The following is a 24,225-nucleotide window of genomic DNA, read 5'->3' on the forward strand; positions in this document are numbered from 1 at the left end:
ATAATTTCTATGCAAGAAATATGTCAGGAATTTAATTTCATAAAATTTTAGTGGCATGAAGCAGAGAAATTCCTGAATTTTGGAGCAGAGGGACATGTGGTTATTTCTGCAAGACTTGGCTGCTTTTTGACCCAAAGACAATATTTTTGTAAAATGAATTTCTCCCCCTTTCACTGCTTCTTCCTCCTTTAATCCTGGATTATTTACATTTCTCAAATAAAAAGGAGAAAATCAATATTATGTTTAACAATGCAACAGTTCTGACCAACATCCACAGATAAAAATAAACTGAGCTGAGTTGTTTTAAATCATGTTTCTATAAGCACTGAGAACTTCAGGCAGAAAGTGCCTTAAGTGCTGTATAATGGCACAGTATTATATAAATATTACTGTACCTCACTATTTTTGTTGTTGTTGTTGCTATAGGCACAGCGGTCCTTTTTCAAAAAACTGCAAGTTCTCTTCTGTAATGTCTGGGATCCATGTGACACAGCAAAGAGTATTATCGCAACTCTAGATCAGAAATTTTGTACTAGTCAATTACAACCCCAACATTTAAAAAGTTTTCATGTTATGGTCTCTATTTGCATACACACAAACTGACAACTAGCTCTTGCATGTGGAGGTGATCAAATCAACTGTATATGCAACTGTTGGTGCTAGAAAACTGCACATTCACGTATTGGCGCAAGCAAAGTTGGGCATGCACAAGTGTATTGAGGCTTCTGTGATAATTTAGCCTGTTTAATACTGAATTAATGTCTGATATGTAGTAAATTATCAAATTTAGGAAATATAAAGCATTGTTTGGAGGCAGGAGTGGAAAGGTTTTCTTTATTTTCATTAACGTTGAAAACTAGTCATGTTTTTAAAAGGAATAATCTTAACAACAATCAACATTCAATTAATAGCTTTTCCAACTGCTGACAAGCCAGTAATTTGCTATAAACAGCGTCTGGACAGAAAGCCTGCTACTCTTGAGGAACTTCAGTTTCCTAACACTTCCTTACATGTTGGATATTGTACTTTGTGGCTCAACCAGAAAAGAATTGTAACCATACAGTTTATTTAACTATATTTTGAAGATACAGTGTACAGAGCATTACAGCAGCTACTTTTTAAAGTATAAAACTTCCTGATTAAATGTTTATTATTTTATCCTTCACTAAGCAAGCATTTTTCAATAATATAGAGCCAGTCAAGCCTATAATCTCAAGAAAAAGCCAACTATGCCTTTATGCTTGGCATACAGTCAAAAGCTTCAACAAACAGATATTTCTGTTCCCTGGTAAGGGACTGAGTTTCTGGTATTTATCTGTTGACTTCTCATTCCCAGCCCAGATGGCTGAGAAACTATAGTGCTCTGCATCTAGATGACTCATGACATCTTACATTTCAAATGAACATAGACGATTAAGCAGACATGATGGGACGAGTTTATTTTGAGATAATTACGCCTTTGTGGGGTATTTAATTGGGTTCAACAAATTTAAATAGCAAGACACTGTCATCAATTTTACAGTGTTACAGATATACGTGACATCAACATCCCTCTTCACTGAAGGGAATGACGAAGGTTAAAAGAATCATGTTATCATGGTTTCATATTTCCCACCTTAACTCATATCTTTGTTTCCATTCTCTTCTCCTCTCAAATCAACCACTATCTTATTTTTCCCCCTTCATACTCTGATTGCAATGGTGTGTCCTTGTGATTTGCTTTGAGTATTTTCTATTTATTAAAAAGAAAATTAACAAATCTAGTGGATTCAATAGAGATACTCAGCAGCAGAGAATGGATTGCGCAGATGATAATGTAGCTCACAAGGTTTCTCATAAAGCTCTGCAAAGGCTCCTCTTTTCTGACATGCAAAAGCTCTGCTATCTCAGTCACAGATTTCTCTTGATCAGAGACAGCTAATGCATGCTGAATTGTTTAGTGGTTTTCTCATGTGCAAAAATAAACTAGGATGAGACTACCAAATGCATTCATTCTGTGACCCAGAGCTCGACTGCAAGGAACTAAGACCTCTCCACTCTGACGCCAATGAATCTGAACAGTCAGCAGCAGATAATATACGGGACATCAGTCTCCAAAATATCTCAGTGTTTTTACTCCACAACGGTTGCTACTTCTTGGCTGTCTTGCAATATATAATCAGTTTCACAACCATAAAGATTTATTTTTTCTAATGACTGGTGCTGCAAATTAAACATGGATCTCAAACTCACAATGTGCTCTTTCCATTTCATGCATTCTGTGGGCCAGATTCTACCCTGTTACATCCTTTATAACCCTCTTGTCTCCAATAAGGTTACATGAGGTATAAATGAGGGCAGAATGTGGCTCTGCAACTGGACTTTTTTTCATCAACAGAGTAGTTAATGAAACATGAGCGACAAGAGAATCCAACTGGTTATCCCATATCTGTACTTACTCTGGAATAGCAGTAATAAATATTGCAGTAGCAAAATCCTGTATCTCAGGATTGCGATTCTGGATCCGCAGAGGAAGCAGATATGTTAAGTACGGATCATTTTAGTACAGATGCTTTTCTGACTTTACTCAGACTTAAATTACTTTAATTACACATTATTCTGATTTTAATCTATTCTTGGGAAATACTAATTTTCCACTGTGCAACTGATAAATTTTATGAAGGGAGACCAGAAACACAGAGGATTAAATACACCTTTCAGTGCTATTCTGCCGAAAACCTGAACTATCTCAGCTACTCCAAAACGTAAGTACACTTTAAAATTATATAAATCTCCTCTTTCAAACCCAAGTAGTTAAAGACAAAACTATATTTTATAACGGATAATAATATGCTTCAAATAATATGAAACTGTAACCCTGAACAAAATTTCTTTATTTATATTACCATTAGCTCCTGAAATAAAAACTAAAAGAAAGAGTCCATGCTTTTACAATGGAAAGTTCCATTAACTTTAACAAAGATATGCAGATCTGCACTGCTTGAGGATCTGGCCCAAAGAAATTTTAAAATTCAATTTTCTGTTTGTGTTTAATAGAGTTTAGAAACACAAACAAACAATAGTAACAGAAAATTCAGAAGTTATTATGGAACACAAATCCATTGTACACAGCCTTCCATACACTCTGTTTCTTCCAGGTTATTTCTCTTATCTCTTTCAAAGAACAATGTTTACTTTAGGTAACAAATGCTGAAACATGTGACCATAAAGCATTTATAAGAGAGCAAGACTAGTCCTCTCAAGGACTGACAAAATACTAGACATTCAATATAACAAAAAGGTCAACACAATAAGGAAATCATCATAACCATTTTTAATGGTTTCTTATCTTTTTCATGAGAAACAACGGCCCACTTCTTATATCTAGGGAGGCATGTTTAACACCTGCAGCTATCAAGTTAACTTGTGAGCACCACTGCCTCTCTCTCTCTCTTGTCCTTAAAATGCCTATGTGATAATGTTACTTATGTAACACTGTATTTACAGCTTTAACATTTATTTTTATTCAGGTTTGAAGTACTCCTATGTTTTGTGAACTTTTGGCTCTCTTTAAAGCTATTTATCTTTCTTGACCAGGCATGCCCCACCAGGAACCCCACAAAGGGCAAAAATGCATTGTAGGTCCAGTTCAATCTCTAACTAATACCAAAAATGAACGTGTTAAAAAAAAAACACAAGGAAAGTGAAATATATGCTGAAAGAAACGAGAACACCTAAAAATCTAGGAAATGTGAAGTTAGGGAATTTACAAGCAGAATTGATGATAGCCAAGTTCTTAGTTCTTGGCTTTTAAATTAGTTTGCATAGAGAAAGAAATACCTACTTGTGTCTGCCTGGCTGCCCACACTGATGTATCTGTCATTGCCAGGAAGTGCTGTTTGATAGTAAGTTGCTTCCTCCTGCTGAGGAACCTTGGCATTCTTTGCAGTAAGGAAAGCCACCGCTAATTCCAAGTTCCCATTGCTGTCCTTTAAATGTCAACAGAAAAAGAGACGTCACTATTTTCTAAATAGTAGGCCAGAATAAGTTTATGATCAACTTCAATTGTCACACAACCAACTGTATTTCATTTTTTCCATGTCAAATTCTGGTTAGAAAGTCACAATCTAAAATCATTTTAAATCTTCAAAATTTTATTTTATATCCTTGGCTAGTTTCCAACCATATAATTTTGTGGGCATAATGTCTACCCCCAATTATAAGACAAAATAGTCAACAAGGTTTCTTCTCTGTATCAAAGGAGAAATCAGTTAAAAATGCACTGGAAATTTCAGGCAGTATCTTCATCTAGAGTAATTTGGCACAGCTTCATTGACTTCAACATAACTAAGCCGAATTATGCTACCTAATGATCCAGACTTTTATTTTTGAGGCTACAGATATTTGGTTGTTTAAATTTTCTCTAGTCTAAATTTAATCATGAGTAACATACATACACACACACATAGGTGTTAAAAATACACTCCCCCCTCCCCCCCCCCCACCACCTTCTTTTGTCTTCTCGGGGCAGAGGGGGAAGAGGTGTGTGTGTGTTTTTGTATGACTTGAAAGGTAATCGTGAGGGGATGGGAATTTTACTTAGTTTTGGGGGAAAAGAAGTATGGAGGTTTCTGCTCTCCCCTCCCCCCCATATAAAAAAAAATCAGGTCTTGTTTGCCCTGCAAGAATTTCTGACAACAGGAGAACTAGTGACATGATCTTATCACAAGAGTCAAGATCGAGTGAATGAGGAGAAATTAAGAAAGGAAGAGATCTTTATTCAATCTGCTGATGGGCCTTTAGAAAAGTTGTACTACTTTAACTAAACCAATATAATTAAAACAAGTCCACCCATCCCATGGAAGCAGTTATATTATCATAAAGGTATCTTATACCAATGAAGCTGTTCCTGTAAGGGAAGGAGAATAAGCTATATAAGTTATAAAGGGTATAACTATTTCGACTCTACAATGGGAGGGGACAGCACCTAGTTATATAGCTTAAACAAATAAAAGCCATCCAGCACACCCTTTAACAAAATAGTAATTCACCCAAAATGTTAAGTAGGCATTGAAGTTGAAGACACTGGTGTAAACAAAAACTAAAACATCATAGGCCTCATCTGCACGTTCATTCCCTGAAAACTCCTTGTATATCTGCCCAGACACCTAACAGCTCCTCTAACATAACCAGGGAAGATGACACTTCATACTCCTGATATTTTTAAAATAAGATATACCATGGGGAAAAATAAATAAATATATGAGACACCTCCCAAGCTTTTTTTTTTTTTTTTAAATGTGCACCATAAAGTAGCAAGGAATTTAATAGTGATGTGAGAAGTGGCTAAAGACTATTTTCCTTCTTTTTAAACACACCCCACCTACTACATCAATTGATATTAATATCTAACCAGATATCAATTTTGTGCTTTCAAAGTACACAAGATGCCATTAATAGGTCTTGTGCCATTGTTCCACTAAAAGGGAAATGCCACAGGAAAGAATCAGAGTAGTATCTTTATTTCTCTTTCCTGACAGATAAATGCAACATCCAAGCACTCCCCTTCTCTGCCTGACCACCCTCAAAAAAAAAAAAGTTTCCAGCTTATTTTTCCCATTATGAATATCAGATCTTGCCTCCTTACACTGGAGAACTTTGTTAAGATTTTTGGTAAAGCTAGATGGTGACATCACAGGAGGTGAACTCACAGCAAATGCACATGCAGCTTCCTGTCGAGTTAGATACTCATTAAAAACCCACCATACCTTCAAGGCCTGTTGCAGTACTTGGATGTCATTGATACCAGTGATCTCCCTCAGCTGATTCAAAAATGTCTGCTGGTGCTGTAAACAAATAAAATAGATGATCAGAATGTCTACACAATGACAAAATAATTGTGTTACTTTAACTTGACCTAAAAATAGTGTACCCTTGTAAGTGTATCATTCACAGTAAGATGCATATTGTATACATACCCAGAAGGTAGCAGAGTTAGCATGGGGCACCATATATTTCAGTTTCCCCATGATTTATGCACCTTAATTCTTACCCTTAACACATCAGTGAAAAGTTCTCTGTGTATTTATCCGTACTTCCTTTAAAGAGACTCAAAAAAGCTTCCAATATATATTTTCCTGCACAGTCAAAGACAGATTGCACATTCGACTGTGTGAAAATTAGCTTGCACATTCCTTTAAACGTTTTCCTGCTCTCAGGTGGTGCCCTCCAGAAAGCCTGGGAGCATGTGTGAAATTTCAGATTGCATGCTATGGGGCCTGACAGAAAACCACAAGTATCCTGGTGGCTCCTTTCTATGCTGCTTTTAAGGGGGCTAAGGAATAAATAGGTAATGCCACAGAAGGAATGACTGGCTACCTGCAAATGGTCTCAGCAACAATAACCTAAACATTAGCTCTGAAGTTCTAATGACATACTCTGTATGCTCACTGTAAGCCTCCTCCCTGACAATCCTGACACTCGATCCATGAGAGCAGACCCTTGCACCTGTATACATCTTCACTGGCTTCAAAGTGACTCCATAAGGCTCCCATGGTCCTCCTGTATGGAATCAATTGCATGACTGGGGCTTTAAAGTATGTAAAGATAAGAGTCTATTGAACATGGTCAGAAAATAATTTTAACTAAATTATAACTTCTTTATTTTGCAACCAATTTCTTCAGACATCAAAAATGGGCTCATCCCACAAGGATTTACTGTGTATATAGCAACAAATTTTAAATCATAACTATTTGAATTGTCAGAGCTCAGAAATTCACCTCTCTATTTTTCTCAAGTGTGGAATTTTTCTTTTCTTTTCTTTTTTTTTTTAAATTGATAAACCCAGTTTATTGGGGTTTTTCCCTAGTTAAAAAAAAGTGTCCCTCTGGAATAAGACAAAGCACCAGAAATGAGCAGTCTCTCCCATTTTCCCTGCTAAGTTTTACTCTGACTCTTAAACTAACAATATAAATCCCTTTCTAACAGTGAACCTCTTAACATAGAAAATGTCTGGTACACTTTAGATATATCAGATCACATTGGCACATATAAAGGGCTAATGAAAGCAAGTATTATTAACTAAGTTAAACAAAACGTGGCTTAAACTTCCCTCAAGTATGGTGGCTATACTCATGAAGTAACCTTTAAAAATGTAATATTTTTAGTTTCAAGATAGCAAAAAAATGTACATTTTAAAACTGCAGCCTTGAAAAAACAATCTGTTTTCTTTTTCCCCATTCAATGACCCCATCCCAACTCATCCCAAAAAATTATGCCTTAATTCCGATGGAGTGAAAAGCAGGGATTATAATGGCTCTTGAAGTTTCACTAAATCATCACAATGAAACTTTAAAATTATTGGCCACTGATCCAAACGAACAAATTACATTTCTGATCTGGGAGATGGAAAAGGAAGGAAATATTTACTGGCATTTACAAAATACTTTTTGTTCCTAATTTTGTTGGCCACATCCTGAAATCAAAACAGTGATTGTGTGTGTGTAAGAGAAAGTCTAGTAAAGTATAGGGTTTAAAAAAAATCCACTTCCTATTAATGAAAATAAAATGCAGTCATTCCCAAAATGTAACAATACAAGAACAGTGAATGTCTCACCAAGTACTTGTAAAATACTTTTCTGTAACAAATAAATATTGGGAATACGGTTTAACATTCCCTTTTCAAGTTAACTTTTTAGTAGAATTTGCTTTTACAGTTGCATAAGATGCCGAGAGATTACAATACCCATTCAAGTATTTCATTCATGCAGTACATTTCTGTACATTCAGCACACATGCTACAAGGGCACACATATCATTATCTCATCTTTGTAAATAGTTGTACCTAGGAAATCAAAAACTGTTTGGATAATAATTCTTAACCACTGAATGCCCAAAGTAACACTACACTGAAAGGCACTATTTCATGCCTAGTAAGCTGAGATGGAAGGCCTGTAGTTCAATATAAGTAAGGACTTACCAAAATCACTGTCCATTTTGGTCAATTTCATGGTCAGAGCTGGTTTTTTAATTAGTCAATTTCACTTTTCATGTGTTTACATCTGAAATTTCACTATGGTGTAACCCTGGAGGTCCAGAACCAAAAAGATGTCATGGGGGGTTGCAAAGCTGTTTTGGGGGGATTGTGGTATTGCCACCTCACTTCTGTGAAGGCATCAGCCACCGAGCTTCCTGCAACCCAGGGAGGTTCCTGGAAGTGGAGCTGACTCTGATCTCCCCCATGCTATTGGGAGTGCCACAGCCAGATGCTCCTACCTGTTAATTCGGGTTGGGCTGGGGAGGGACAAGACTCCTCTTCCCCTGCATGACCCTTCTCAGGGGGAAATCAGACCCTCCTCTGGCAACCGTGGAGCTTCGTGTAGCCAGAGGTGGCTCCTAGAAGTGGAGGTCGGTCTGATCGCCCCTCCCCACCCCACCGAGAGCAGCCACACAGGGTAAGAGGAAATCCTGTCTCTCCCCAGCCCAGCCAGGACTACCAGCTAGGAGCCACCAGCAGGGGTGCTCCAAGCAGTGGAGATCAAGCCCACCTCCACCTCCAGGAATCTCACCCAGCTGCAGGAAGCTCCATGGCTGCTGCCTTCAGAGCCCAGCCATGGTGCATCCTGCAGCCAGGGGAAGTACCCAAAGGTGGGTCTGATCGCCTTCCGAGAGTGGCCATGCAGGGGAAGAGGAAGTCCCTTCCCTCCTCAGCATGGCAGGACTAGCAGTTGGAGCCTGGTGCATAGTAGAAGCCCACAGCCCGCCCTGCCCCTCCCTTACCACTCCAATACCTAGATTTCACAGGGGAGGTCTCATCTCACGGTTCATAACGTGTTTTTCATAGCTGTGAATTTTAGATAGGGCCCTAACTAGAAGAACAGCCATACTGGGACAGAGCAATGGTCCATCTAGCCCAGGATGCTGTTTTCCCAACAGTGGCTGGTGCCAGATGCTTCAGAGGGAATGGACAGAACACTGCAATTTTTGATTGATCCATCTCCTATTGTCCAGTCCTGCTTCTGGAAGTCAGAGGCTTAGGGACACCCAGGGCATGGGGTTGCATCTCTGACCATCTTGGCTAATGGACATATATCTTCCATGAACTTGTCTAATTCTTTTTTTAAACCTGTTATAGTTTTTACCTTTTACCTTTACAGCCTCTGGCAACAAGTTCCACAGGTTGACTGTTCACTGTGTGAAGAAATAATTCCTCGTTTGTTTTAAACTTGCTGCCTATTAATTTCATAGATAACCCTTAGTTTTTGTGTTATGAGAAGGGGTAAATAACACTTCCTTAAGCACTTTCTCCACATCGTTCAGGATTTTATAGACCTCTATCATATCCCCCCTTAGTCATCTCTTTTCTAAGATGAACAGTTCCAGCCTTTTTAATTTCTCCTCATATGGAAGTTGTTCCATACCCCTAATTATTTTTGTTGCCCTTTTCTGTACTTTTTCCAAGTCTAATATATCTTTTTTGAGTTGGGGTGACAAGAACTGCATGCAATGTTCAAGGTGTGGTTATACCATGGATTTCTATAGTGGCGTTGTGATATTTTCTCTCTTATTAGCCATCCCTCTCCTAATGAATCCTAACATTCCATTCTTTTTTTCTTTTTTTTTTTTTCCAGACTGCCACTGCATATTGAGCAGCTGTTTTCCAAGAACCATCTACAATGACTCCCAAATCTCTTTCTTGAGTGATAACAGCTAATGTAAACCCCCATCATTTTGTATGGATAGTTGGGATTTTGTTTTCCACTGTGCATTATTTTACGTTTATCAACATTGAATTTCATCTGCCATTTTGTTCCCTAGCCACCCAGTTTTCTGAGATCCCTTTTTAACTCTTTGCAGTCAACTTTGGACTTGAGTAATTTTGTACCATCTACAAACTTTGCCACCTCACCTTAACCCCATTTATGAACACGTTCAATGGCACTGGTCCCAGTACAGATCCTTGAGTGGGGAGCTGGGACCAACCCCACAGGACAGGAGCTGTTGCTGCAGGACAAGAGCAGTGCGGACTCACTCTGAAACCTCCCCAAAGGCAGAATCCAACACCTCCCCAAAGGGCTTCCCACCACCCCAGGTGAAGGAGAATATGTAAGGAGGGATGGGAGCGGTTACTGAACTAATGGTTGGGGGAACATTTAAGGGGAGCAAGGGTTCCAGTGAACATGGGGGGGACCAGAGTGTGGGGGGCTAAAGAAGAGTGCAATAGAGGCTGGAATGATCCATGGTGTCTCGTGGTTTTTGTCACTAATTGGGGATGGAGAAGTGGGACTTATTTGGGGGCTGCAGTATGGGGTATATTTCAAGGAGGGAACCCTAAGGAGCTATCCAGAGGATTTGGGGATGGCTAACTTGTAGTGGTTGTAAGTGTCTCAAAGCAAGATTGCACCCATGCAAATATATTTATAGTGAGTTGTTAATACCCTGTGAAAATTCAGAGGTTTTTGCTGTCAGAGAACTTGTGTTTTAAAATCCTAAACCACTTGCCAGAATTAAACATCACAGCAAAAAAATTAAGCATGAGAGGACATATGTTGCTGATTTCCAATGGTCAGCTGGAATGGGAGTCAAAAGATATGATCGTTACAGATTGTTGATCAGTCGGTCACGTGAGAAAAAAAATTGTGCAGTCACTGATACAAGCAAAAAACCCTGCCAACCTACAAATGGTGATACATTGCAACGTGCCAAGAAAGCCAAAGAAGAAAAGACTGAATTAGTAGAGGACGCAGTTCAAAAGTGTGCTATACATATGAGTGCAATATTCCACTAGAAAAGCTTGATCATCCTTCAGTCCAAGAGTACTTGAATAGTTGCATACTGCGTGAGTTAACTTTGCAGCATTTTTTTCCTGAAACAATTTAACTAAATTATTAAACTAATATAAAGACAACTGGAAATGATATTGACTTTAAAGTATTTTCTAATATATTCTTTCAAACAATATCTTTCATTTTAGGAGCCAGTGACCTTCCAAGTGCTGTTTGCTTGAGGCTGGGATATCTTCCAAGAGCTGGACAGGCAGCAAAGGATGAGGTGCTGTCACAGGCAAGCATCTGGCTGTGATTTGTGACGAAACGCCAGACAATGCAGGCAGATGTGTCTTTGTAGTTTTGTTTAAGACACTGGGTACTACCGAGTCAGAAAACATTCACTGGGCTGCAGTCTTATTTCTTGAAACTGCCAAGACAACACATGTTCCCAAGCATTCATGGATATGTTGAACAGCTACAACATGCAGTAATTCTGATGTGCTTGCCATTCTGAGTGACTCAGTGAGTATTAAAAAGTGTTTCAGTGCTCTTGAAGTTTTGCATATGACATGTTGGGCGCACAAACTCCATTTATTTAGAAATGGATACATCAGTTAACCGACAAATTCAATAGTAGCAAGAGTTATGAGAGAGTTTTCATTCTCAAGAAACTGAAGGCTGCCTATCTGCACTTCCTAAAAGTACACTACCCCAAGCTGTCTGCTTTCTTATATCCCCAGCAAGCAATAACCAGGTGGAACTCCTGGTTCACTTCTGTGCTTTAAGTAGCTGTCTTTAATCTGAAGAAGCCAGCCATCATGAAAGCTCTTCTAACGATCCTGAAAGATGTAGGCTTCTATTCAAACATGAAATTTCTGTGTAGCTTCATAAAGGCACATTGTGCGCAAATACCAGATTTAATTACACAATTGCCTTGGGCACTCTTGCTAATAGAAAGGTTCTGATGTTTAAGTCAAGTGTTGTGCTATTAAGCATCGTTGTAGAGGCCCCAGATGGAAGCAGTGTTGCTGCTATGGAGCCATACATAGAAGAAAGAGCATCCACAAGTGAAAGTGATTATTCAAAACTCACTAGATAAGATGGTCAAACAAATGTCAGAAAACGCAGCAATTAAAATTACTGGCTTCATTAAGACTATTGTATAATGCATTGGAGATCCTGACGATCAAATAAAAATATGTGCAAGTACTATTAAAAAGTCATCACTGCTAAAAGATGTGGAAAAGGAAAGTGCATTATGGTACTTGAAACTGAACAAAATGTACAAGACACATGTAAGAACAATTCTGTTGGCTCTAGATAGATACCACTGACATACTGTTTGGGCTCATGTACCAAAATCCCAATTTATCCAATACCATTATTTAATGTCTATTGTACCCTATGGTTAGTGTAGACTGTCAACCTTTCCCTATCCCCCAAAAGCATACATTGATAGTAAGCAAGAGATGACAAAGCATGAAAAAAGAAAAAGCAGAGTACTGTTCTAGCTTGCTTTTCATTCCTAAAATCTTTCAGTGCCCTGGAATAATGATTAATACAATGATGTAGTGTAGCTAAACTAGATATTAATGTAAATGTGATAAAAAGAAATAAAATTTTAATGCATGAAACAAAACAAGAAATTCCCGAAAAATAAAATGGAAAACGATTTTAAAAACTTAAAAGAATTTTACAAGGCTCTATGTATTAAGATTGAGCGACAACTATCAAATTTGTTTGAACTTTTTTTATGAAACCTCCTGTTGTTACAAGGCCTCTGATTAATTCAAATACTGGAGAGGAAATTTTTCTCCCAGTTTGTTTACTTTGGCATTTGGCTGCACTCTGTACCAAGTGCGTAGTTTGCGTAACTCCCGTCGACTGCCACCGAATTGTGCGGTCAGTGTGAACCAGCCCTAAGTTTAGGTACTTAGGTTTAAATGTTTTGGCTTTTACTTATAATGGACAATTCAGCTAGAACCAAAAACATCCTCCTCCAGATAAAGAGGTGACAAAACCCTTAACAATGTCTCCTGTACCTATAACTAAGACATAAAAATGATTTACCTTCCCCTATCACTCCTTTACATATCCATGATTTATACACACTGCTAACTTTTAGAACAAAAGGAGTTCCATATAATGGTAAGAATCTGACAATTCTTAGGACTTTAAATACTTTTTTCTCAAAGTTCACAGTGTTCTTAATATTTAATCACAAATTTACAGAGCACTTCCTGGGATGAGAGAAGTCTGTTTCAGTGGCAGCTGAGGAGAGAGAACGTTCACTTTTCAAGACTAACAGGGCTCAGCAGACCTCCTCTGGACAATATAGTGCATGGAGGGTGGGGAAGGGGAAATTCTCACTTCAAAACAATTTGCATTATTATACTTTGTATTTCCTCATGTTCAATTACACTTGGGGAGTTAGAGAGGAAACTGGTCAAAATTAAAACATTTTTAAAAAATCCTGGTTAAAAATCGTTTTTCTTTTTAATCTCAAAAAAACATTACTATTTTTGACAAACACTTCAAAAAGGTTTTCTAAAACACCACAAATATTCAGCAACTAAGTTAAATGGCCTTTTGTTTCATCCACTAGAATTTTCTACAGGAAAGCCAGCCATTTACACTAAAATGTGGAGAGCGAGATTCTCCCTGAACTGCATATATGGAGTCACTTATTTTTCCAGAGTTGCTTTACTATAGATTTGCTCTCCCCTAAAAGTGCTTGTCTTCAAGTGGTTTTCAATACAGATACTAAGCCTGTCTATCTTTCACTATCATATGCAAATAATACTTGTGCTCCTCCACCAATCAAATGTCTGAAAGTGACATTTTACTTCTGTAGTTTGCTCCATTTCCTTTAATATAAATTAGAAATCTGAACAAACACTTTGCTGGATTTTTTTTTATTATTATTATTTTTCAAGCTGAAACAACGAGATACAACCTTACCTACATCCACACTTCCTTTAGTCTCAATGTAGCTTTCTATTCTAGTATTAATTCTTTATCACCATTAGAATGAGTAAAACCTATTCGTCCTCGAATTTCAGAACTTTTGAGTACTCCACCAACGTATATGCGTACGGTTACAAAAAGCAACACTACCTTAGAGAAACAACAAGTGAATCCTTCACACGTGTGTTTTTGTTAATCACTTGAGCTATGCTGCCCCAGAATTATTTGTCTCCAACTCAGAAAACAAATTTGGAGATTGATTACCCACAGCTCCATCAGAACACCTAGTCTGCACAGCTGTGTTAGCATTTTCAGTGCAACTTATGAAATACTTTGAACTATGTGCACCAAAGTTTTATATAAATGTTAAGTGCTGCCGCAACTATGCCCTGTCATTTTTACTCATATTGATGCTTCCTTTGGGTATGTCTATACTAGAGTTTTTGGTCATGTTGTAACTTGAGTTAACTGATTACCAATTAACTCGAGTTAATAAACATCCTTGCATATTTTAGTGCAGATGCTCACAAATACTTGCAAATGTTACTGCAGTCACTCACCAACATTCGCTCCTGGTCACGGTTCCTGACAGAAAAAGCTAGCACTCAAGAGTAGGGTGAGCCACAACCAGGAACAAACACTGGCAAGTGTCTGTATTAGGTCTGGTCTACACTGGGAAGTTACACCGGCATAGCTGTCTCACAGACGTGTGCAAAATCCACACTCCCTGAAAACACAGTTAAGCTGAGCTAACCCCCTGTGTAGACAGCACTAGGTCAACGGAAGAACTGCAAGAGCCTCATGGGGACCTGAATTACTTACACCGATGGGAGAACTCTGTGTATATAGTGTCTACACAGCAGTTGTGAGCTGTAGCGTTTTAAGTATAGACAAGACCTTAGAATTCACAAATTTTTGTGGAGCATCACTCTAAAATAAATAAATGTGTTAACTCAAAATAACTGATTCTGTTAGGTTGAGTTACAAGTACAAGTAAAAACGCTAGCACAGATAAGAGATTTATCTCCTCCTCCCACAAAGCAATCTGTGTCTTTCCTCTCTGATGCCAGCACACTACACGACTCATTCTACTCCTTCAAAACCCTGCTCAAAATTCACTTTGATTTTATTAGCCTTTCATGACTGACCTCCATCCTGGACACCATCCTCATGCAGACATGTTATTAAATTGGAACCAAACATTACATATAGGCCTACTCAATTTCTTATGTAAGCCTCACATATGCCCATATTCAAGCCCCACTTCACGTATTTATTGTCACCCCATGCTGTGTTATGTCAAATTTAGATTGTAAATTCTTCAGGACCGGAGTCTGTAATATTATTTATTGATAGAACACCATGTATACTAATAGTGCTACAAAAACAACAACCGTTAACAGCAGCGACTTTAAACTATTAAGTAGCACTCAACTCAGAGGTTTTGTTTTTCCTGGCTTACTGCCAACCCTATTCTTTATAATTCTCTCTGTGTCCATATTCCCCATTTTTGCCCTCCATGTAAGGAACCACCCCTCCATGTAAGGAAATGTTCAATTAACGTTATCTGGGCTATACTGTTCTACTGGCTGAGCCAGTACAAGTGAAGCAGGAAAGGATCTGCACTACACTTAGTATCTTCCTCAGCCATATGAAACTAAAAACTACTGTACGGAACTTAATCTCAAACGGTGCTGTAAACTCTGATAATTTTAACCACTATAATTTACAACACCATGTTTCATGACAAATCCCATATGTACACTTCCATTCTGAACTACTGCACTGGTTCACAGGAAAACAATAAATTTTAGCCATGCTTATTTTTTTCTGCAGTTGTATCTTCAAATTTCTCATATTTTTCTAATAAATTATACCCCCAGCTCTACTCATGATGACACGTCTAAGCTTAAAATTTTTACATTGCAAGTGCACACTGGACATTTAAGACACTTCATATGCCTTAGTTTTAAAGGTCTGTAAAGGCACAGTCATATTCCTGATAATGAATCAGATAGCCCCAGGCATTAGTAATGGGAAATAGGACCTAACATAAAATATCACATTCAACACTTTTGGATTCAACGCCTCATTCAAAGAAAAGTAAATGTTCAAAACTGGACTACAGGAATTTCTTCCCTCTCCTGGGACAAACACTTGAGCATTTATAAGTGCTACAGTAAAGTCATGTAATATAAAATAATAAAGCAAAAAACATGCTCAAAATGGTATTTTATCTCAAGTTCCTCCAAACAATGTAGCAACCAAACCCTGCTTACCTGACTCACAAGTACAGCATCACTGATTTAAATAGGAAAAATTACCAAAATAAAACATGCAGGATTTGGCCCCCTACATTTATACTAAATTAGAATTTTCTTTACTCTGATAGGAATTGATTTTAAATGTGGCTGTTACTGGAACTGTCCCCAGCCAATTAGTCGATAAACTGGTTTCATCATGTGATGCGTTTGCTGTAATGGGAAAAATCCTGAGGGATTACAGGATTACTTTCCTCTAATCTATAAAGGGGCTTTTAGTTTCTACTATAAACAAACAATTAAACAAAGATACAGGAGAATTATGTAGAATGGACACACAAAAGACCCTCAGTTACCACAGAGAATGTCATCTCCACAATGTTAATTATTTCTCCGGAGAACAGTTAAGAAAAAGCCTACATCTCTGTGTACTGTGCTTTCAAACAAAATAGTAAGCTTTCGTTTACTGGTCAGGTTCCAAAACAGGTAACTTGCTTACATGACTGATAAATGAAGCCTATCCATGAAGATACTAGATAAACCAACATGTTAATAAGCAACAGATATTTGGGCAGATCAAAATGCTTTGCTGTTGCCACTTGTTTTCTTACCATTTGTGTTTTAAGACTACTTCTTCTATCAAAAACACAGTACTTGCAATGGCAGGAAGCCAAGTTTAAAAAATATTTGCATTCCATACTCTAGAAAGATACTGGACTGACAACCCTCACAACATACCTCCTTTGCTTTAAGAGAAACCTCTTATTTGATGACATAATGTATATCCAGTAAGGAGCTACTAAAGCAGCATCTGATCAGATAAAATAAAAGTTTACACACAATAATAATGCCATACACACGGTCCCCGTGTGCCTCAAACTCTCCCTAAAAGGATCACCTATGGAGCAAAAGGGGAGTTCAGCCCTTGGCTTCTCTGCTTTTTAACCCTGCCAAAAAGTGCCAATTACAGTTGTGGTTTGTGTGAGGCGGACATTTATCCATTTGAAACTGGACTGAGACCAAACTTATTTCAAAGAGGCAGCCAAAGACTCACTGGATGGTAATAACTACCAGTCCACAACAGCATGGGTTGGATTCAATCTGGAGACTTGGACGGGAAAAGTATTAAAGTCCATTATCAATGTCTGGAATCAACCCGTCCTTCATGAGTTTTAAAAGGGAAACTATCATTTAAAAGGAATAGTTATAATGTGTATTAATAAAACAGCAGATTACTAAAATTGAATTAGTTTACTTTTCCACATTTTGCTGAGCACCACACACACACTTTCCCTCTGTGGTTTCCCTTTGTGAAGAAATGACTGTCCTCACTGAATTTTTGTTTTTCATTTCATTGATGTTTCTATGTAGCATCACTGTATACATTCACCAAAAAATCCTAAATATTTTGGGCTCCAACTGTTTGGCCTGAGTTCTCATTTACTGTCTTAAAGCAAAATTTGACTGGTTTTGTAAATTTTAATTCAAGTTACCAGTGCATTAAATATTTGTAAACAATGAGATTTTTTTTTAAAAAGGACTGAATTAGTGAGTTTTCCAACTACAAATGTGCACCTATACATTACATAAAATATGAAATACAAAGCAAGTAATTATGTAGTTATATAGGGAAAAATCAATTGTTGCCTACATACTGGAAGCTCAATCATTCTCTATGTGAGGAAGACTCATGCAGGGAAGAGAAAACCCTGCAAAGTTCACTAACGTGGACTTTCCTCCAAACCATCCAGCAGGGGAAGGTGTTTTGTATTCAGACTCTCAAAAATCATACACAAGGGAAAAGGAATTTGAGCTTCTAAAGCTGTATGATGGTCCAGATTCTACACAGAGCTTGGGATACACATCAAACCATCTAAGTCCCACTCTTTCTACAGGATTGCCCTGTCATGCTTCCATAGTCTAGTAACTTAGGGTACATGCACACTGAAGGGAAAACAAAAACAAAAATAAAAAGGCACAACAGCAAGTCTCAGAGCCCCCGTCTACAGACTCAGGCTTGCGCTACAGTATTCAAAACAGTGTAGATGTTCCCACTCAGGCTCTAGGACCTGGCAAGGGGGATGGGTTTCAGAGCCCAAGCTCAAGCCTGAGAGTGAACATCTACACTGTTATTTTTAGCACCATAGCATAAAATCAAGCCTATAGACCCACACCTTGAGACTCACTGCCATGTTTTGGGGAGAGGAGGAGGAGGGACTTGTTTTTTTGCAGTGTAGATGTACCCTTGGATCTACCCTTCAACATCCTTGGGGTGTGGAGGGAGAAAGGCTCTTACACAGAAATGAGGAAGAAACAGCACTCTCTTATATGGATAACCTCTTAGGCTTAGGAGGTGAAGAACTGGGGGAGATGCTGCACAGAACAGCCAGACCTTCCTACAACACCATGGATCCAGATTCACAGAGCCATCATCCTATTTTTCTCTTTTAGAGAACCTTCCAGGGTTTCTGGGGCAAAAGCAGCACTTCTTTCTTTGAAGGATTTTCTGTCCTATTTTGCTCACATCTCCATAACGGAGGCCATGAATCCTAGAGCAGTGTTTCTCAACCTTTTTGATACCAGGGACCAGCTTCCTACACTGTGTCAGGGACCAGTGCCGGTCCATGGACCGGTCATTCAGAAACACTGATCTAGAGCATTTAAAAGATGAGGACTGTATACACATAGCATAAGCACGAAGATTAAACTCGGCCATTTGATAGTTATTACCTGTTAATATTTTTAATGTAATCCACCTTATTGTTAGAAGTTATTTAATTCTTACAGGCTGCTCTTGTTGAAATCAACTTCAGTGTTGCCACTGACTTTCATGGCAGCAATATTCAGCCCAGTGTCAAATTCTGGTTCTAATCACATGATATAGTTTAACACAGAAAATGTGTTGGTAAAGTAAAATGACTTACCTTCAGTCTCATTTATTTTGTTTAAAATGAATTTCTGTTAGCATTCAACTGAATCAAGTGAAGCTTTGCTTCTGGAGTAGTGCCTCTGTCTTCTTCGTGTTTTATAGTCTTAGGTAACTTATGATTAACCATTAGCAAAAATATAGCATTCAAGTGCAAATGTTCTTATGAAGTCCACATAATTTTAGATTGCTTTTTATTCAAAGGATAATTCAGATTTTACAGACACACACTTTCTAAACTGAGTGTTAGATTCTGGTATGGAATATTTATACTCCTGAATTGATCTGGAACACTAGTTGTCCCATGCTGCATTTTGATTGGCTGAATGGGCCTTTTTTATGCTGTCACAGTCACATACCAACACACCTAGAATTTAATCACAAACTGTTGTGAGAAAATTTCCAACATCCATTGTGCTTATTGAGCGAAGAGGAAATGTAAAGTGGGTAGGGTCAAAGATAAGTCATGTTATGGGAATGGGTGGCAGAGGCACTTCAGGGGGAAGTGAGAGGCTGAAGGAGAAAGGGGGATATATTTTAAACTGCCACTTGTCTCAAAGTGCCAAGCTACCTTTTTAACAGCAGCTTGTTATCCTTCCAACCACTTTTAACCCATTTTCCAGTGCAAAAGAATGAGTTGATTTTGTTCGTGTTTTCATTTTTTTTTTTTTTTTAAAGAAAGCAAGCTGAAAGTGGCTGTTAAGACAATCAGCTTCTGAAAGGTCAGACGTGTTTGTCAAGGAGGAGTTCAGGAAACCTTACCAAGACACAGAGAGAGTGTTAAAATAAGTATATTCAGAAGAGTTGGATAAAAGATATTTTATCACCTTTTCCCTACTTCTGTTATTTTTCCATAAACCCTACATTTTTTTTTTAATTATACGTAAAGGTAATAGGCCTAATTAACAGCAAAAAGTCACTCCAGAGTGTGCATTAATAGGCTTCTGGTGCACTTTTCGGTGGCTGAAGGCACAAGACTGAACAACGCACGCAAAGGTATGCCCAAAGCATCTCCTAATGTAAACCCTGGAATGGCTTATTGACATATTATTCCATAGCTTTTAAAATGCTGAGATCCCTTATGATATAAACACCATCTGTGTTAGTGTCAACAACGAGAATCTTTAAAGACTCCACTGTATTAACCTCACCTCAGCTTGCTATGCCAACCTCACGTTCCTCAGGTAAGTGAAGCTTTTCTGCAACCATGCAGGAAAATGAAATATTCCAACTTAATATTTCACAAAAGAGAATACACAAAACTAATTTCTGCTACAGAAAAATCCTATATACTGGGCAGGCTAAATAAAGCTTTCTGCTATTTTTTCTTTGTTACATACAGAGGGTCTCCTTTATTACAAGATCATGTTCTCCAATTTTTCTCCCCAAGTATCAGTGATGCATTTGTGTAAATGTGAGTTGTCGACGGTTTCACTTTTACAGGTCCTACTGTAAAAGTATTAAGAAGGCCTTTTTTTAAAACAAAGTTAACCACTTTGTTTGATTAAATGATTATTGTGCCTTCTGTATCCCCATGGTGCTATTTATAAACCTTTCCAGGTGTTTAAAAAAGAAATCTTCATAAGCAGGCACTGACTCAAGAACACAATTCTACACTGGAAGGGAAGAATGGACTATACTAAAGATACTTAACAGGTGGGACTGGCTTTTTTTGTTTGTTTGTTTGTTTTTAAACCAGTTTTCATTACTATGATTTGGAAAAAACATCGACTGCCAAACACTAGGACTTCACTGACACATGTAACATCTCTGCAGGAAAAGTACTGAAACATTATGATTTATCTGCAGGAGGCTTTGTCTGTGAAGGTCATTGAGTAATTTTGATTTCGATAGGTAATCATCTCAACATATGCAATAATATTAGAACATTATGGAGGCACTGGTAGTATCTCTATTATTAAGGATGCACCTAAAGCTAGAGCTCCCCATCTCACAGTTTAAAAAAAATTCTGTTGAGAAAATTGGTAGAATGCTCCTGAAAAGACCATTACACTTTCTAGGTCATTTTATGAATGGTTTTTCCCCCTAGAATTATTTTAATGGAATCATGCAGATAATTCTACGCTCATTGAAACCTGCAGCATATACTACATTGAACATATTAGGTTATCATTAAGCTAAACAGGTAACAAAATGTCATTCATGATTGTTAACTACTCACGAGGGAATTCTATGCCAAAAAAATAAAAGTTCTACGAACAATATTTTAAAATTCTACAAAATGCTGAACATTTATTTGTCAATAGATAAATGTGATAAATAGACAATGAAGAGCAAAGGCCACTGGCTGCACAGAGGTGGGAGATCATCCTGCCTGCCCACCCCCCGCCCCAGGACACTGATTCGGTGGTGAGGCTGCACCTGGCACGGCACAAGGGCTGGGCCTGACCCAGTTGTCCATGTGTGCGCGGGGAAGGGAGGGGGGTGGAAAGAGAAGGAAGGAGGATTGCAGGGTGAGCTGCAGCCACCAGCCTGTCATCCCCACTGCCATGCTGGAGCCTCCACATTTATTTATGGACAAATAAAATTGGCAAAGTTTTAAAACAACAGGGATTTTATTTTTGGGGGGCACAGAATTCCCTCAGGAGCAGCAGGTGAAGCAATTCACCAGGGTTAGCAGCCCCATGCCAGGCACACTAGATGTGGGCAGGCAGGCTCAGCCCAGCAGGATCCAAGGGTGGAGGAGCTTAGTTGGGGGGGGATCCAGGTGGGATGAGAGGGTTCTGTATGAGACAATCTGCTCATGCTCAGTGGTAGGGAGGGATCTGGATGCACAGGGGCTTGATGGGGGTGATTCTGGGTGCAGAGGCAATAGGATGTTGCAGCAGGGTCTAGGTAAAGGTGATTAGGCTCAGAAGGGGGGTCTGGGACTGAGTGTGGGGGGAATGGGGTTCAGTAAGATGGTATGGGTCTTGATGGAGTGGAACTTGGTGGGGTGGGGGTCTAGGTGTGGGGGCTCATCAGGGTGATCCACGTGCATAGGGGATGGAGCTTGTGGGGATGGGGGTTCGAGTGCAAGGGACTCAACGAGGAAAATTCTGGATGCAGGAGGGTGGGACTCAGTGGGGAGGGCCAGGTGCCGGGGGAGTGGAGCTCAAAGGGGGGGCACCTGGAGCAGTGGGTAAGGCTCAGTAAAGTGGGGGTTCAGGTGTGGGTACAGAGGGGTGAGGCTCAGTGGGGTGGGGATTTGGGTATGAGAGGCTCAGGGGGGGTCTAGCAATGGGGGGGGGGGGGAGATTTAGATGCACGGGGGTTGGGCAGTCTGGAGGTAGATCTGACCTGGCAGGCACCAGCTGGGACATCCCCAGCCCCACCATCCCGCCCCATAGTGATTTACCTCTCCAGTAGCTGCTCCGGGCACTCGAAAGACGCATCCACGCCATTGGGAAGTGGTGTGCGATTGCTCTTGCGTCTTCCCTTTGCTTCCCTGTCAGAAAGCCTTTTTCTGCAGGGAAGCAAAGAAATCTGCGGGGGACATAAATTCTACATGCACATAGTGGCAAAGAATTCCCCCAGGAGTAGTTAACACTATAATCAGGGCCATGTCAATAGCTCAAGTCACTCTTCAGTACTGTTACTGTGATATCTGAGACAGTAACTTATTGTCAGCCTTCCTTTCCAGTCAATTTGCATGCTGCAATTCTATTGGTTGCAATGAACCAGTGGCGTGTGGAAGACTCTGTATGTGACAAGAGTTCTCATTTCGCAGACTACTTGACATGTAAGCAAACAGAATATAACTGTCCTCCTCCTCTCTTCCCTCTACCCCCCCGCCCTCAGCAACATCCTTCCAACAGGGCCCCATTGAGGTCACAGAACAGAGATGCTACTGTACTTCACTGATAACTTTTTCATCGCTTTCACCCTCACAGGGCATACTGCAATACAATCTTCAGCATCCTAAATGGGGAAGCCAAAAGGCAGCACAATCTTTCCACTTTCCCGTGCTGGTAAATAATGAAGCAGAATTTAGCCTTCCTGCCCCCTTCTCCGCACACCCCACCTACAAGAAGAAGTAGGTGGTGGAATTATCACACTCCCTGAGGATACACATTGTATCTTCCCTTATGATAACATAACTTTTTTCATCCTAGAGAATGGAAGAAAAAAATGTGGCTAAAGATGGGTAAATCATGGAATACATAACTTCTATGAGCACCATTACCTCAGAAGAGCCCAACCCAGGCAGCTGGACTGACTTCCCGTGGATTCAGTATACAGGATTCCTGTAAAACTACTGATATCCTAAACTTCTCAGAGCTTCCTCCTACCCTTAACTGGGCTATCCCCATGGAATCCTGCAGGCTTTCTGGATCTATGGCTTCCAGCCACCTTAACCAAGTTATTTGCTCTCTACTTCACAGTCTCCATACCTTGATTCATGCTCCCAGTTTCAGTTTCTGTGAACCTAATATACCATTGAAACTATGTGCACTGTTGACTCGCTAAGGTCTGCAGATCCTGTGTATCCCTGAAAGTTTAAAGGAATGTAAAGATGGAAAGAAGAGCAGGAATCAAAGTGCTGACCCTGAGAGAGCAGGAGGATAGTGAGAAGCTGACTTATGAAAAGGCTGGCCAGGCAGCCAGACAGAGCTCCTAAGCTCCTTAAGGCTCCCTGCACATCCCAGAATGCCCAATGGCCTACAAAGAAAGCTAGCTCACCTGGTCCCATTATCATGCAAAACGCTGTGGCCTCCACATGGCATCCTGTCTCATTCCTCACTTACTCCCTAGGCATATATGAAATATTTCTAACTTAAAAAAAAAAATCTAAGGAAATTCCCCAACCATAAATCTTTGTGAAAAAGATTGCGAGTATCAATAACATGACAAAGATCTCACATAAATCTTGTAAACAAGAACAAGCAGTGGAAAACTAGGAAACGCATAGTTAAGGCACTCAAAAATGAATAAATGCTGAGACAACAATATCCTATAGCAATCAGTGACCAAACACACTAGAATGTTTTATCCTTCATTGTACAGGTTTTCCTGGGACTGATTTATAGGACCAGTCCTGCAGGTTTGTGCTCTGTAGTCAGTGGGAGTTGATGACACTCGACTTGCAGAATTGGGTCCTACAAAAAAGAAAAATCTTTCAGGCTGAGGCCCCTTTAAAATTCACCAATGGAAAGTCGATCACTGAAGGTTCCGTGACAGTCAAGGGAAAGGAAAGACAAAAGGCCTAAAGGGTGAGGAGGATCATTTAATTCTAGTATCTGATTTTTTTAAACATAGAGACTTTAGTTGCCAGAATCAAAGAACTTCTGCAGAGAGAGGCCACCGAAGTGAGGGGAAAGCTGT

At 39.2% G+C, this 24,225-nt stretch overlaps 1 protein-coding gene across 4 annotated transcripts in view; it reads right to left on the reverse strand.

Annotated features, from left to right (window-relative positions):
* Positions 1-24,225, reverse strand: part of USP25 (ubiquitin specific peptidase 25) — a 139,505-nt gene that overhangs the window by 102,658 nt on the left and 12,622 nt on the right. For all 4 annotated transcript variants that reach the window (XM_067543203.1, XM_067543212.1, XM_067543196.1 and 1 more), the window contains exons 2-3: positions 5,748-5,825; positions 3,824-3,968 (exon numbers count right to left, since the gene is read on the reverse strand). In XM_067543203.1, coding sequence (XP_067399304.1) covers positions 3,824-3,968; positions 5,748-5,825 — 223 coding nt within the window. The remainder of the gene's footprint in view (positions 1-3,823; positions 3,969-5,747; positions 5,826-24,225) is intronic.

Source organism: Emydura macquarii, unplaced genomic scaffold, assembly GCF_026122565.2.
Source record: "Emydura macquarii macquarii isolate MOO-44397 ecotype Brisbane River unplaced genomic scaffold, CSIRO-AGI_Emac_v2 contig_75, whole genome shotgun sequence".
NCBI lineage: Eukaryota > Metazoa > Chordata > Testudines > Chelidae > Emydura > Emydura macquarii.